The 15,085-nt window shown below is 40.2% G+C and overlaps 1 protein-coding gene across 9 annotated transcripts in view; it reads right to left on the bottom strand.

The window, feature by feature from the left end:
• Window positions 1–15,085, bottom strand: part of ctnnd2b (catenin (cadherin-associated protein), delta 2b) — a 638,149-nt gene that overhangs the window by 97,769 nt on the left and 525,295 nt on the right. For all 9 annotated transcript variants that reach the window (XM_034183535.1, XM_034183537.1, XM_034183540.1 and 6 more), the window contains one exon: window positions 13,138–13,320. In XM_034183535.1, the coding sequence (XP_034039426.1) occupies window positions 13,138–13,320 (183 nt within the window). The remainder of the gene's footprint in view (window positions 1–13,137; window positions 13,321–15,085) is intronic.

Raw genomic sequence — 15,085 nt, 5'->3', positions numbered from 1 at the left:
CCTGCTGCTGTGCCTGATGTTTGGGAAAACTAGCGAGACAAGAGCCACATGGAGCCACACATCTGGCTCTCTCTATCTCATCCTCCTTTCTGCACCACTCCATGGCACAGAGCCCAACTAAGCATGAAGTCACAAAGTTCTTCTGCTGTGGATTAATCTAGATTTTGAGGAGTAAACTGGAGTGATCTGAATTGTTCAGCAGCTGATGGTAGGATGAATATGGGTGTGTGTGTGGAGAAGCCTCATTCACAACGCAATAGCACGCAACAACGCGGAACATTATTCTTGGCCGTGCATAATGGTTCCTGATAATTCGCCAGTAACATGTGCCATTAATCGTAACACGTGGTAACAGGTTGCAGCAGTTCCTGACGCCTCTGCCCCGAATCATCACATTCATGATCATCGGCCAAGAATGTGTACTTTGTGGCATTCGTGACTTATCGTTGTTATGTGTAAACGCAGCATTACCAAAAAACAACAAAGGAAAAAACCTGATAACCAAATACAACTGTCCAAATGTGACAGTGAGGAAGTAACTCTTCCAGTGATAAAATCCAGATCACTTCAAAACAGTCAATGTGAAAATGATAGCAAAAGACACTGTCAAAATGGACAGGGATAAAACACTCTTCAAATGACAAAAATCCAGACTACTGAAAAATCAGTCTATGTGAAAACAATAACAAAAGATTACTGTCAAAAGGAGTTGTAAAGCAACACTCACAAATGAAAAGCCGGCATAAATCATGTGAAGAGAAAAAAACACCAAGTAATCAGCCTGCAACTAACAGAACAAAGACGTGGCTTATATAGCAGAAACAGGTTACACACAGGTGGAGATAACAACCAGAACCAAAGGAGCATGTGGGAGGGAACCAATGAGTGCACAAAAGACAATATCCACATACAGCCCAGGAACAAACTAAAACCAGAGCATGAATAAACTTAATGGTAGAGAACAACAAAAAAATATAACTGTAAGGAGAAGAAATAAAAGATATGAAAACCAGGAAGAAAAGCATGAACGACAGAGCCTTCCCTTGATAGTCGTCAAATTTCCATGCCTTGATGTCAGGTATTACCCTGACAATGGGCACGACCACAGACAGGAACCAACCAACCATGACCCCAGAGGACAAGACAGAGTAGGGCTATCCGAACACAAACTCACCGACACCCACAGACAAGTCCCCCCAGGGACTGAAGTACCAACAGCAGAGGAGGGCAGATGGAGGAACCTTCACACGCATTCTCTCTCACATATCCACCCTACTGACAGACGGGACAACACCCACACATACACGCAACCAAGCCCACTTGTGCATCCACCCACATACACACACATTCATGCCAAATTCATAGACCATAGGTACACGCAGGACATGAGAGGAGGAACAGGACAGGGTGTTATGTGTCGACGCGGGTTGAGGAGCGGACCTGCGTCAGACGGAACCCAGCGCTAAAATAACCAGAAAGCGGTTCCAATAACAAAACAATTTCTTTATTTCACCCGCTGGTGCATAATAAAGTGTAAAAACGAAAATAGCGTCCTTCTGGTGGAGTGAAGGCTGGCACGCTCTCCAGCGCCCAAAAGGATCGAAGCCCGGCGCTCCTGGACTCACCACTACCGCCAAACACCCCCCAGGTGGACACGACAAACCGACTCTCTGCGAAGGATAGAAGGGGCGAGGCAAGCCAGCAGCCACAACCAACATCCTTCAAAAGACACACACAATCAGCAACACATCCAGGTCTGCACTTTAAGCTCTATGCAAATGAGCAGCTCCTCACAACAGGCGGAGGATCACTTGTCCGCAAGCCACAGCAGTGAGAAGCAAGCTGCACCACTCATCACAATTCAAATACACTGCGCAACAAAATACCAAGTCACTATCAACAATCAGTCAAATACTTAATCACCTCTGATGTGTGCTGACAGCATGTGTCCCCCACCCCTCCTCCCTCACGGGCTCGATGTGTCAAACCCAGGCGCGGTCCCCAGCGCCCCACAAACGAACATCACAAGGTCGAGTTCCCGGCAGTTCTGCTTGAATCACACGACTTAAATGCAGAACGCCATCCAATTATCTGCTTCAGCTGAAAGTCTTTAAGGCTGCACGTGAGCACCATTCACAGGTGCTGCACATGATGTTGATGAGGGTGAAGAACTCTTCAGCCAGCACCTTCTCCACAGACAAATCAGTTCTCATGCCACCTGGAGAGCAAAGAAAAGAAAAGAACACCAAAATGTCCAGCCACACCCCCCAACACACAACACAGGGGCTGAGAAACGGGGACAGGAACAACATTAGAAATAAGCCCCAAAAATAATCAATCCAGACCATAACCTTACAAAAATAGCATAAACTCATGAGTTATATACAATTTGGACCCCTGTATACTTGTCATGAAGAGGGAAACCATTTCTTGTACCAGGCTGTAAACGTGTTTATTCCTGTAGTAAAGTTGAAGATTTTAACATGGGCTTCTATGGGGATGGAGTCATTTTTGGAACCAACCTAAAGTATCCACTGCAAAATTTGGCACTTCTCTGTTGGGTTAATTTTTCAGCACTGGAGGTTGCCACTTAGCTGAAGATTTACATTACTACTAACCAAATCTCACAACTATACAGCAAATAGTAAAGCAGCAGCACCATAAGGACTTGGTCCTTCATTCTTCTGTTAAGGTATCATTGCCTAACACCCCTGTTCAGCAACTTCATGACTCCATAAGCTCTTCCCAGGTGTCTCTCAACTTCAAAGGATGTGGTCCTAGAGACATGACTATTGCTGCTGAGATAAGTCAGTCTCCAACTTTACACTTTTACCACAGACAAATTCAGTTCTGATGGTCATGTCAAGGAAGTCATTGAAAGCTTGGACCTTAGGCTGAATTTCTACAAACTACATTAATGGTGCTTCATGTATCACTCATGTTTTTGTCGCAATTTTGGTACGTGTGGGGAATTCATGGTGGCAGAGAGATCACATTGCATTGTCAATTCAGTCTTCCAGAGTTTGCCCAAAGGGAGGTGAGGTTTGCAGCAGGTTCTCACTGTGTCTCTATGACGTTTAGAAAATTTTAAATACTGGATTCAATTTTCACACCATTACTTCTGTTTTGACTAATAACAAACTCACGAGTACATGTTTTCACCATGCATAACTGCAAACATTCAAATGTTTTATGCATGAATCAAAGCAACCTGTAATACCAAAAGTGTGCACAAGCTATCAGGAGCTCTTGGAGGTGAGCTGTCCATCGTTCTGATGATCCAGTGTCCTATTAGCACTGTGGACAACTCACAAAAAGGAGCTTGCAGGTGAAGATTCTTGCTGATTGTTGTAGATACAAGAAAACTTGCAGAATAAATGATAAAGTGCAGCACATGGTGCTGTATTTATAAGAACCAAACAGACAGTGAGAACATGGTAAGCGCTTGGCATGATCTGACTTCTCGTAGCAAGACAGCAGTAAGAAAGCATTCAACTAATGACCATGCATGTGGGAATAAATTAGTGTGAATGTGATTTTAAGGTTCTGCTATTAACTTATAAAATTCTTCACAAACTAGCGCCTCCCTACTTAGCTGACCAAATTAAACCCTATGTACCGGCCCGGGGTCTGTGTTCTCAGGGCACAGACCCCGGGCCAGACCCACTTTGTCTTCCTGGGGTGAATAAAAAGTCTGCAGGTCACAAAGCCTGCACCTGTTTTGTGGAACGATCTCCCTACATCAATAAAACAGTCAGATTCTGTATGGACTTTCAAGTCTAGACTTAAGATGCATTTATTCTCCCTCTTGTATGGCTAGCATACTGTCAAAACATGGTACTTCCTATCCTTTCAAAGTCATTTTATTAGTAATGGAACATGTCTCTGTATCAACTTTATCTAAATTCTAGATCTGTTAGTGAAGCTTAGGGCTAGCGGGTGGCAATCACCTTATTAACTTCTCTGCTTTCCTGTTGAATTACTGCTGAATTACCTTAGGTGTAGTTTTTCTGGCTGACTGATTATGCTCTTTTTCTCTCTGTCTGAGGTATGGATAATATTGCGAAGGATAGCAGGTTCAACGACTAAAGACCGCAGGGTGCTGGGCTGGCTGTGAGATGCAGGGCCTGATGGACATTGTTGTAGCAAAAGGCCCACTGATGACATGAGAAATGCTGGAAAATGCCTGACTGTGATGCAAATGCCTGTTTGGAGTTCTCATCAAATGAATCTTCTTTTTTTTGTTATGTTATGTTGTTTGATTTCATGTTTTCTGTTTCTTTAGCTTTGTAACTGTTAGAGTGACCTAAGCAGTGGGTCACCCCTTTGAGTCTGGTCTGCTTGAGGTTTCTTCCTCAATATCATCATCGAGTTATAATATCATCGAGTTTCTCCATACCACATTTGCTTGTGTGATTGCACTAGGGGTTGGTAAGGTCAGTGTGAAGCGCCTTGAGGCAGCTTTGTTGTGATTTGGTGTTGTGATTCAATTTCAATTAAATATAATTTAATTGAAATTGAATGTGTTACATGCAGTGACAACCTGGCAGGGACTTAAGACTTTAAAAACAGCACATTTTCCCCATTTTGACCACTTCTCTGCTGTGTTCATTGAAATGTTCAGGATGCAGTCTGGTGTTCTTGGACATCATCTGAGGGTGACGTGTCCTAAACAGCCGGACTTCACATTGCAACCCCAAACTCAGTCCATAAAATCACTGAACAGAGTAGGAGCCAGAACACATCCCTGAAGAACACCAGCAGTCACTGGGAAGAAGTCAGAGACTCTGCCATCACATCGCTCAGCACTCAGAGCGCTTGTGTGTAGGCTGGCTATGATCATATAACTACACAGAATACAAAAACTTTGCAGATTTAATCCCCAGTCAATTTTAAAGTTGTGTGAAAAAAATGAACATAAAATCATTGTACAGTGGTCCCTCGATATATCGCAGTTCACCTTTCACAGCCTCGCATTTTCGCAGATTTTTTTTTGTGCAATTTTGCATGCTTCGTCTTTTTTTTAAAACAGCGCATTGTGTTTTGCGTCCTCATCAGGTGGGCCGGTCGGCATCACCGCGATTGCTCTCACTGCCTCCGATGCGCTTACCGAGTCTGCGAGCTCGGTAAGCACTGCAGCGGGCCACTCACACCGCCCCACTGTCTGCTGTGCGGAGTTACGGCCAAAATCTGGCAACAGGTCCAGAGACTACGCTCGCTGTTTTGATGCAGACTGCTACAGCAGCCCGCAAGGATAGAATTCTTGCGGAAAAATCTGCAGTGCTGCATGGTCTCGGTAACTGCAGTCGCAGAGCTCCGTGGCCACTGAGAGAGGTTTGTATCTTTTTAATGACTTGGATTCTTTGCGGGTCCCGCATCCATCCAGCAACGGTAACACCGGAGGCAGTGAGCGAAGAAAGAGCATGCGCATTGTTTTCTGCGTATGTCTGTTTATAAGAATCTTCTCGCCCAGAAGAAAAAAAGAGCGCCAACAACTACCCATAACTGTGTTCTTCACTTGGAAAATGCCACCTGCACCGAGGTGTGACTCAGTGGAAAAACACGCCGCGGAGCGGTGCCAGGATGAAGAGGCGCGATCAGAGGAACTGTGAAATACTGGTCAGTCACTATTAATAATTTCTTATGTGTCCATTAATTATACTAATTATTTATAGGAAAATATTCTATTTTTATTTCTCAAACAAATGTTTGGGCCTGAAAACAGGTTTTGATCTTTGGTTTCATTCTATAATACTGGACTTTTCTTTGAACTTTGAGAGTGTTTACACAGGAGAGAAAAGTGAGAAAATGTTAATGCCTGTTTGAGAAAAGTGTATAATGTGTGTAGTGAGGGGTTTTACAGCCTTAAAACATCTATAATAATTGTAAAAAAAATAACGCTGACTACGTTGCGGATTTCGCCTATTGCGAGCTATTTTTAGGACGTAACTCCTGCGATAAACGAGGGACCACTGTATACACAAATTTAATTACAACAAAGTTACATGCATTTAAAGGAAATGCAAATGATTTTTTTCTTTGATTTCTGTTTAATTAAGGCTGATTCATATTCGAAGCTTCTTTCAGCAATTACCATTTCCTAACACTCCTTAACCTCTCCTTTACAATCTAAACCCAACAAACATCTCCTCTCCTTTCCTCCTGCTTCCTCTCCTCCCATCGTTCTCTAATTACCCCACAGTTGATAGACTTTTGTGTTTCCAAAAAGCTTCCCAGTCACTACTTCATGGTAATCACCTGCAGCTGCACTGGAGTGGCAGCAGACAGAACGCTCAGGAGGGAGGGAGAAGAGGCGTGTGTACTAATTCTTGTTGGAAGGTTATGATTCTTTCCTTTACAATCTGCACACACGGGTTAGTTTAAAAGTCACTCACAACTGCGGTTGTGCCTGAATAGACAAAACAACTTTGTCAAGTGTTCGCTCAACAATTGTCAGTCAAAGGCCTGGTTCATCATCACCATTTTAACACAGCCTTTCTCTGTCTTTTTTGTGGGAAATTAAATAGAAAAAAGCCTGCGGGGCTAATGAGCAATTTACTCACCATGATCCACCGGAAATGTTTGGTTTTTCAAACTGCGCAGCTTGACTAGAAGTTATAAAAGACTGGTTCCACTCAACCAGAATATGATGCTGATTGCTTATTAGCATTAAAAGAGGTTAGAGCCTACTCCGGAGTGGTTATTTGGTTTCTGCCAACTCCTAAATGAAAACAGCGCTCATATTTTATATGAACACGGAATAGACAAAAAAAAAGTCTGCCTGTGTCCAAGAAATGGACAGATGCACAGAAAGCAAGTAACTCAAACACATCTTAATCGCTCTGTGAATTCAGAAATGAAATGAAATTACAAAGAACTGCTGTATCGGCAAAAAGTCAAATTCACAGGAACTATAACAGTTATCATACATATTATTTGAAGTCCATCAATGTCAGATCTGTATTTCTTCATCAACAAACTGATGTATGTATTTTTCAGAAAATTCACTTTAAGTTCAGAAAGCATTCAATACCGTAGATCACACCTTATAAACTGTGGAAGTATGGTATCAGAGGACTAGCTCACGATTGGATAGCAAGTTATCTGCACAATATGTATCAGTATGTTCATGTTGGTGGGGTAAATTCTGAATTTTTGAAGTGTACTTGTGGGGTGCCCCAGGGCTCAGTCCTTGGGCCTCTGTTGTTTCTTTCGTATATTAATGACATATGTTTGGTTTCAAAATTTGTGAGTAGCATTTTGTTTGCTGATGACACGACTGTGTTTTGTAGGGGGGATTATTTGGAAGAGGTTCAAATTTAAATTTAATTGAAGGTTTAAATTTTGTATCAGGTATCATGGGTGTGTATATATGTAGAAATATTAATATACATTTTTTGTTATTTTGGTTAAAGGGGTGGGCGTTTATAAGCTTTTGCTTCTGCCCACATCCTTTCAGTCACATGGGCGCCTTGTCGGATTGTTTTCTTTCTTTTTGCTGTGAGGTTAATTTGTCATTTTTGTCTGTGTGCTGAATAAATTCATTCATTCATTCATTTTGATGTGCTGCTCGGTACAAAATATACATAAAACATGATGTTATTTCAACAACACTGTGGCTCATCTATGGTGCAAACATGACGATGTGGGAAGTAAATCTCAGTAGTTGATGTGGAAAAACAACTCAGGCTCAAGCATCACTAATATGAAAGACAACTGAAACATCTCATGAATATTTATTTGAGGCTGCAGTGAGAGGCAAACAAAGATGAAGTGAGCAAATATTTTGCAGTGACAAATAACGCACAACATCGCTACCAAATGAGATACAGAATCATCCGTTTAGAAAATTAATGAACAATAAGAAAAGGGGCATCGACACTTACACAAGATTGAAAGCAGATTTGTAAGACTACACAAAAAATAAATGGACACTGTCAGCGATGCACTGACTCATTTCACAAATGACAACTGGGTCACTCTGCTGAACATTTTGAGATGAATTCCTGTTGTATTATGCACTTAATAAGTACATAAAAAATAATTTTTAATTTGTGTGTAGAATTTTGAGGAAAAATAAAAATGAATTTTTTGGAATAAGGTTGTAACAAAAAATGTGGAAAAGGTGGAGCGCTGTGAATACTATCTCAACCTACTGTTAGGATCTGAATGGTCATGCACCTGCCTATCTTGCTGAACTTTGTAAACCTTATGTGCCTTCTCATGCCCTACGGTCACAGGATGCAGGGTTGTACTCTGTCTCAAGGGTTCAAAGTCAGTCAGCAGGTTTCACAGCCTTTGTCGACTATACTCCTACTTTGTGGAACAATTTGCCTGTTGACATTCAGTCGACTTCAACTGAAATTTTTAAGGCTGATCTTAAAACTTATTTTCTATTGTACCTCATTAGTTTTGAGGTTTCATTTTATTTTAATGACATCTGCAGTGTGCATGGTCATTTGCACTTGACATTTAATATGAATTGATTTTACAGATATAGAGAATTTGTGTTATTATTGTGGTTTCATGTTTTATTATGTTGAGCACTTTTTTAAAATTTTCTACTTAAAATAGTACATCAATAAATTCTTATTCCATTCTTCTTATTATTGTTATAAGATGGTGACAAAAGCTGCTCAAATGTGCATTATTTATTTCACAAGTTAACTTTTGGTGAAAATTACACAGGCTGACAAGCAAAAGTCAACTTACAGTTGTATCCCATGTGTCCCTTATTAACAGCTTACTTGTGGTTAATAATAACTAGTGCAGTGCCTGTAGAAAGTTTGTATTTCTATAGAAATTTGAGAGCTTAAGTAGATTTTTCATGGATGGTCGTATGAGGCTGTGTTTGAAGGTGGGATGTACAAAGAGGTGTACTTACTATTACATAGTTTTAATAGACATAGTATACATTTGTTAAGACATGGTTAACATTGAGATACAAAGAGACATGCAAATATAGTTACTTTAAGATAAAGATTGACATTCATAGACAGACATATATATATACACATAGAGATATAGGAAGGAATAAACACAGTGTACATGAAGCACAAACATAGATGTGAATACAGTAGTTATTGATAATGTGAGTCAGGGACATTTAGGTTTGTCGTAAACTGTGGATTGATATTTGAGCCACATGTGAGCTGACGACTTACATTCTAACATTTGAGACAGAAATCAATACAAACATTCAACAGCAACTTGGCACATATGAAAGATATTGGATTCACATGTGGAGTTGATAATAAGCACTTTTTATGTCATTTGGGTCTATGTTTTGACTGATATGTTAGTATTTCAAAAATCAGTTTTATTATCAATTTATATGAAAATAAAAGGATTTGTATTAAACAAGTTACTGGAAGAGACTCCCACAAAATAAAAATAAAAAAACATTTTGAATATTTAAATATCAGTATTCCGACCTTCTGAACAGAGTTTATTTAAACTTGAACTCACAGGAATATTCAGTTTATGTACTTACTGAAACATTGTATAAATAGTGGGAAATTTATTGGTGTTAGCAAAAAACGGATTTTAGCTAACGTCTCCTCAGTGTTGTTAAACTCAGTCACAAGGAACACCTACAGCATGAATTTTACAGTAAAAGTATTTGCAGGGATCCTGGCATTTAACATTTTGTTGTGAAATGGTGCGAGCAACATGAACTATCTGATGTTGTTTAACTTTGCTACCAGTAACATCAGTGAGCCACACCATCTTGGAAGTATAAATATTATGTTAATCAAAATAAAGGTTTCAAAATAAAGGTTTTGAAAATTAATTCCCCAAATTTTCATTATAAAGGATGCAAATCATCATGCTATGCGCAAGCCATAGCCGAAAGCTGAGGCCAATCTGACAAACAGAGGGATATGTGAGCCACATACCCACACACAGACCCATCTTACTTTATAGATATTATTATTATTATTATTATTATTATTATTATTATTATTATTATTTTGTCTCAGGCCCTATGACTGCTGGGATAGGCTCCAGCACCCCCTTGATCCCAGGAAGGAGAGGAAGAATAGTAGCCAATAAGCCAGTAGCGAGCAGTGTTTCTGGTATTTATATTTATATTTGTATTTACATTTTACAAATTATTTTTTTATTTTTACTTTGAATACTCTGTGTGTTTCTTACCCTGTGTGCTGATATACAATGCTGCATACAGGAACCTCAATTTCCCAGAAGGAGTCTTCCCAAGGGATTAATACAGTTCTATCTAATCTAATTGGAGTAAGGCTGCGTTTACCTATAACGTCAAGTCACAAATGCCACCAACGTAAATTCACAAATTTGAACTGAATTTGATGATTCGGGGGAAGAGGCGTGACGCACCATCACAGACTGTTGTGACATCTTACCACATGTTACGATTAATGGCGTGAATCGCTGACGATTCATCGGGAATCATTACACACTTGTCACAAATGTTGTCACAAATGTTGTCTCATGCTGTTGTGTGCTGCTGCATGCCTTTACGAATTGTCACGTCCTGGAAAAAATTATGGAATCATGAAAAACAAAAGAACGCTCCAACACATCACTAGTATTTTGTTGCACCACCTCTGGCTTTTATAACAGCTTGCAGTCTCTGAGGCATGGACTTAATGAGTGACAATCTGGCACCAACTTTCTCTGATTGCTGATGCCAGATCAGCTTTGCAGGTTGGAGCCTTGTCATGGACCATTTTCTTCAACTTCCACCAAAGATTTTCAACTGGATTAAGATCCGGACTATTTGCAGGCCATGACATTGACCCTATGTGTCTTTTTGCAAGGATTGTTTTCACAGTTTTTGCTTTATGGCAAGATGCATTATCATCTTGAAAAATGATTTCATCATCCCCAAACATCCTTTCAATTGATGGGATAAGAAAAGTGTCCAAAATATCAACGTAAACTTGTGCATTTATTGATGATGTAATGACAGCCATCTCCCCAGTGCCTTTACCTGACATGCAGCCCCATATCATCAATGACTGTGGAAATTTACATGTTCTCTTCAGGCAGTCATCTTTATAAATCTCATTGGAATGGCACCAAACAAAAGTTCCAGCATCATCACCTTGCCCAATGCAGATTCGCGATTCATCACTGAATATGACTTTCATCCAGTCATCCACAGTCCACAATTGCTTTTCCTTAGCCCACTGTAACCTTGTTTTTTCTGTTTAGGTGTTAATGATGACTTTCGTTTAGCTTTTCTGTATGTAAATCCCATTTCCTTTAGGCAGTGTCTTACAGTTCGGTCACAGACGTTGACTCCAGTTTCCTCCCATTCGTTCCTCATTTGTTTTGTTGTGCATTTTCGATTTTTGAGACATATTGCTTTAAGTTTTCTGTCTTGACGCTTTGATGTCTTCCTTGGCCTACCAGTATGTTTGCCTTTAACAACCTTCCCATTGTTTGTTGTTTGTATTTTGTCCAGAGTTTAGACACAGCTGACTGTGAACAACCAACATCTTTTGCAACATTGCGTGATGATTTACCCTCTTTTAAGAGTTTGATAATCCTCTCCTTTGTTTCAACTGACATCTCTCGTGTTGGAGCCATGATTCATGTCAGTCCACTTGGTGCAACAGCTCTCCAAGGTGTGATCACTCCTTTTTAGATGCAGACTAACGAGCAGATCTGATTTGATGCAGGTGTTAGTTTTGGGGATGAAAATTTACAGTGTGATTCCATAATTTATTCCTCAGAATTGAGGTGGATGACTTCACTTTTGTACGGGCTGCAGGAAATACATGCTTCGATGGTGATCTGGTGCAACTGACGGATGACATAGCGGGTCCCAATTGACATTATCTAGACTATCCACCACTGCTGTGATTTTAAGCTGGCAAGGTGAGTAACTCGGTGCCGTTGTTTTATTTGGCAAGAGAATTTACTTCAACAATACTGATTCTACACCATCTAAAACAAAAATTCTCAAATATTTTGTAAGGTTTTATAAGCTCTCACAATCAACTATATGCAAAAACAATGGTCATTCCTCTTTGGCTGCTTTTGGTTGTTGGCATATTTAAACTGTGTGTGATCGTGATGTTTTCCTACGATATAACAGTAGAACATTGCATAAAGATATAATTCAATGGTTTCAGCAGGATGAGCATCATTTGAGAAATGTCCTCAGTGTACTGTGTACTTAGAAGTGTTAATAAAGTGCATTAATCTGCAGTACTTACTGGCAGGAAAATGAAACAGTTTCCTCAAACTGAAAGGCCCAGTTTCATAAAGCAGTCTAGTCTTTCAGTCTATTAAACTTACTTAGTTGACTAAGGTTAGTCACCCAACATTATCCGTCTAATCACGTTTCACATTGACGGGTAAACTTGTAGATTAGTCGTCTCATGCTAGTCAACGATTTTCACAGGCATAGCACACTTGCGAGCATTGTTACTGAGAAATACCTCCAATGCGCAAGAGTTTTGTTTACTTCCGGGTTGGTCTTGGTCATGAACTTTCCAGCCTTTGTTTCAATAACTGACTTTATTAACATTTACGGATACATACAAATTGCAGAACGACATGCTTAGCTGTTTGCCTAGCAGTTCTTCTACACATCTGTCAAGCTCTTCTGTGCACACAACACTGCTCAGTGTAACAACACGCCCGGTGGCTAATGTGAGAACTGTCACAAAGACAATATGACAGTCGTCTGCTGCAACTATGGCCAAAAGCGGAGGAAGCTCTCTTTTTGAAGGAATACGAGCAAGGTAGGGGTGCTCTTAAGTGTTCCATCAAGTGGTGGTCCATCATAGCAGGCATTTTTGAGGTAAGACACTGAAGTTTTGTTGAATAAAGCAAGATTAGCCTCCCTGTACCAGGCTAAAAACTTCAGTTGGGTAACGCAAAACCTTACCTGAATAAGCGCTTTGTGCCTCAAATAACCTCAAAAGATTAGTCAATTAAGTGAGTTTAGTTGAATAAACAAACAGACTGCTTTATGAAACCGGGCCCTGGTAACACAGCATCAACTGAACGGCTGAGGTTTTTTTGTTTTTGTTTTTTTTGTTTTGTTTTTTTACAAAAAATTGTATAATATCAGCAAATAAATCATAACACACTTTATTCAGTATCAACACAAAATATAGGAAAGAACCAGTTTTTTCCAACCTGATCGTGCCCCTTCTTTTTCTTCTTTTTCTTGCCCCAGCATCCAGAACTCTCTGCATCTTTCCCACCAGTATCACACAAGAGACCGTCCAGCTCTTCTGACCCCCCTTGCTGGCTGTGAGATGTCTCTGCAGCCAGGCGGTATGATAGGTTCCTCAAGATGCACACACAGTTCTCTACAGTCTGAAAAAAACAAGGAGGTCCACAATGATGCAAATCAGGCAAAGAAGAAGAAGAAGAAAAAAAACTCCATGAACATACACCATAATCATGTTATTGTGAGTAGATAGCCAAAATGTATGACAGCCATCCCAGGGTGGTAGCTATAGCTAGGTAGCGTCAATGAAAAATTACACAGGAGTCAATATTTTAAACTGTTTCAATCATGTATACCACATCATATGTCTGATCATAATGATTCCAAAAAGGTATAGTTTGGACTATTTGTGACTGAATGTTTTGGAGTTATGGGGTAAAAACAGAAAAAAAAAAAAGGTGATAAAGGTCAGTTCAGTTTGTACAGGGGTCAAAAGTTAAAGATCGTCCAATTTTGGTAAAGAGTGATGCAAATTATCAGTTGAGTTAATAGGGTTTTAAAAAGGAATATTTTGCACCATCTGTCTTACTTAGTTATCACTTTACGAGGTAACATATGCCATCTGTCATAGAATCCAATGGACTTTGACCTTGCTTTACCATTACTTTGGAGACCAAGCATTCAAAGCAGTCAAAACTGGGCCTGTTCAGTCATCTCAGTATTCACCATCCCATCCAGGAACTGACAAAGCGCCATCTTCCTTGCCACTGAAGGACAGCCATGACAAATTTATAGAACTGGTAAGAAGTTTTGGCACACTCCCCAGCCACACATTCTATCTATTTCTTTAAATTATGGTTACACAAAGCCAAAATATGGGCATCAGTTATTGCGAAGACTTTGCGTCTGTCCATCTGTCTGTGCTTAGCATTAGTCCAGTCCTATTACTGCCAGTATCTTCAAATTCGAGCATTCTTGGGACAGGGACCTTGGAAAAGGTCAAAGATGGCCAACATTGACCTATTTTAAGAGGTCAAAAGGTCACATACTTTCTACACACTCTTTCATTGATTACATACTCATACGACCAAGGGTACTTTAACATTGCTTCCTATATATTTATTTTCCCATTCTGTTGCATAGACCATCTTGAATTTGCAAACATACTGGGCTTCATGTTTCTCCCTGTGGCTGGGCGGAGCACTCAGTGCAGCAACAAGCAGTGTTCAGAAGAGAGAAAAACAGTTTTAACCACAGCTGCTCACTGACTAGGGCGGTGCAGGGCTGCACTCTCACTCTGAGTTTCCACGGCTGCTGATATTCCCTGCTTGAGCAGGATTCCTGACACCATCATGCTGTGCTGTCATTTTCACACTGAGCAGAGATGCAGACAGACTGACTGTGCAGTGCTGGATTCAGACTCAGGCTGAAGTGTTGTAAAAACAGGTTTCAGAAGGGACAGGAGTGATACCACGGCTGATGAGTCTTCTAAATGGATGAAAGTGTCCCCATTTGTGCTGCAGTCCAGCAAATTAACAGGTGAGTTCAAAATAAATGTAGGAACAGATTCAGAAGGAAAAATGTCTGAAAGAAAAGTTTGAATTCAATACAACAGGGCTGTCAAAGTCTGTGAAGTGGCTATGCTGGAATGTGTTTCCAAAATGTCCTGAATCAATCTGAATATGTTCAGAACATGATTAGAGTCCAAAATGATTTTTGTAGTGAAGGAATCCAAGTACTATTACTCAGGAGAGGAATAATCTGTGTCCAGAGCGGCTTCCACAGTGAGTTACAACTAAAAGTCTGCTTATCCACTTTTAACTACATGAAGAAAAAAAAAAAAATCCAGAACCTCTAAAACTGATGAATGTCAAGCAGTCACGTGTGCTGTCAAGTTGCATCTGATGGGTT

Source organism: Thalassophryne amazonica, chromosome 12 (assembly GCF_902500255.1).
Source record: "Thalassophryne amazonica chromosome 12, fThaAma1.1, whole genome shotgun sequence".
NCBI lineage: Eukaryota > Metazoa > Chordata > Actinopteri > Batrachoidiformes > Batrachoididae > Thalassophryne > Thalassophryne amazonica.
Note: the sequence above shows the minus strand (reverse complement) of the source record. Positions and strands in the feature narration are given on the sequence as shown.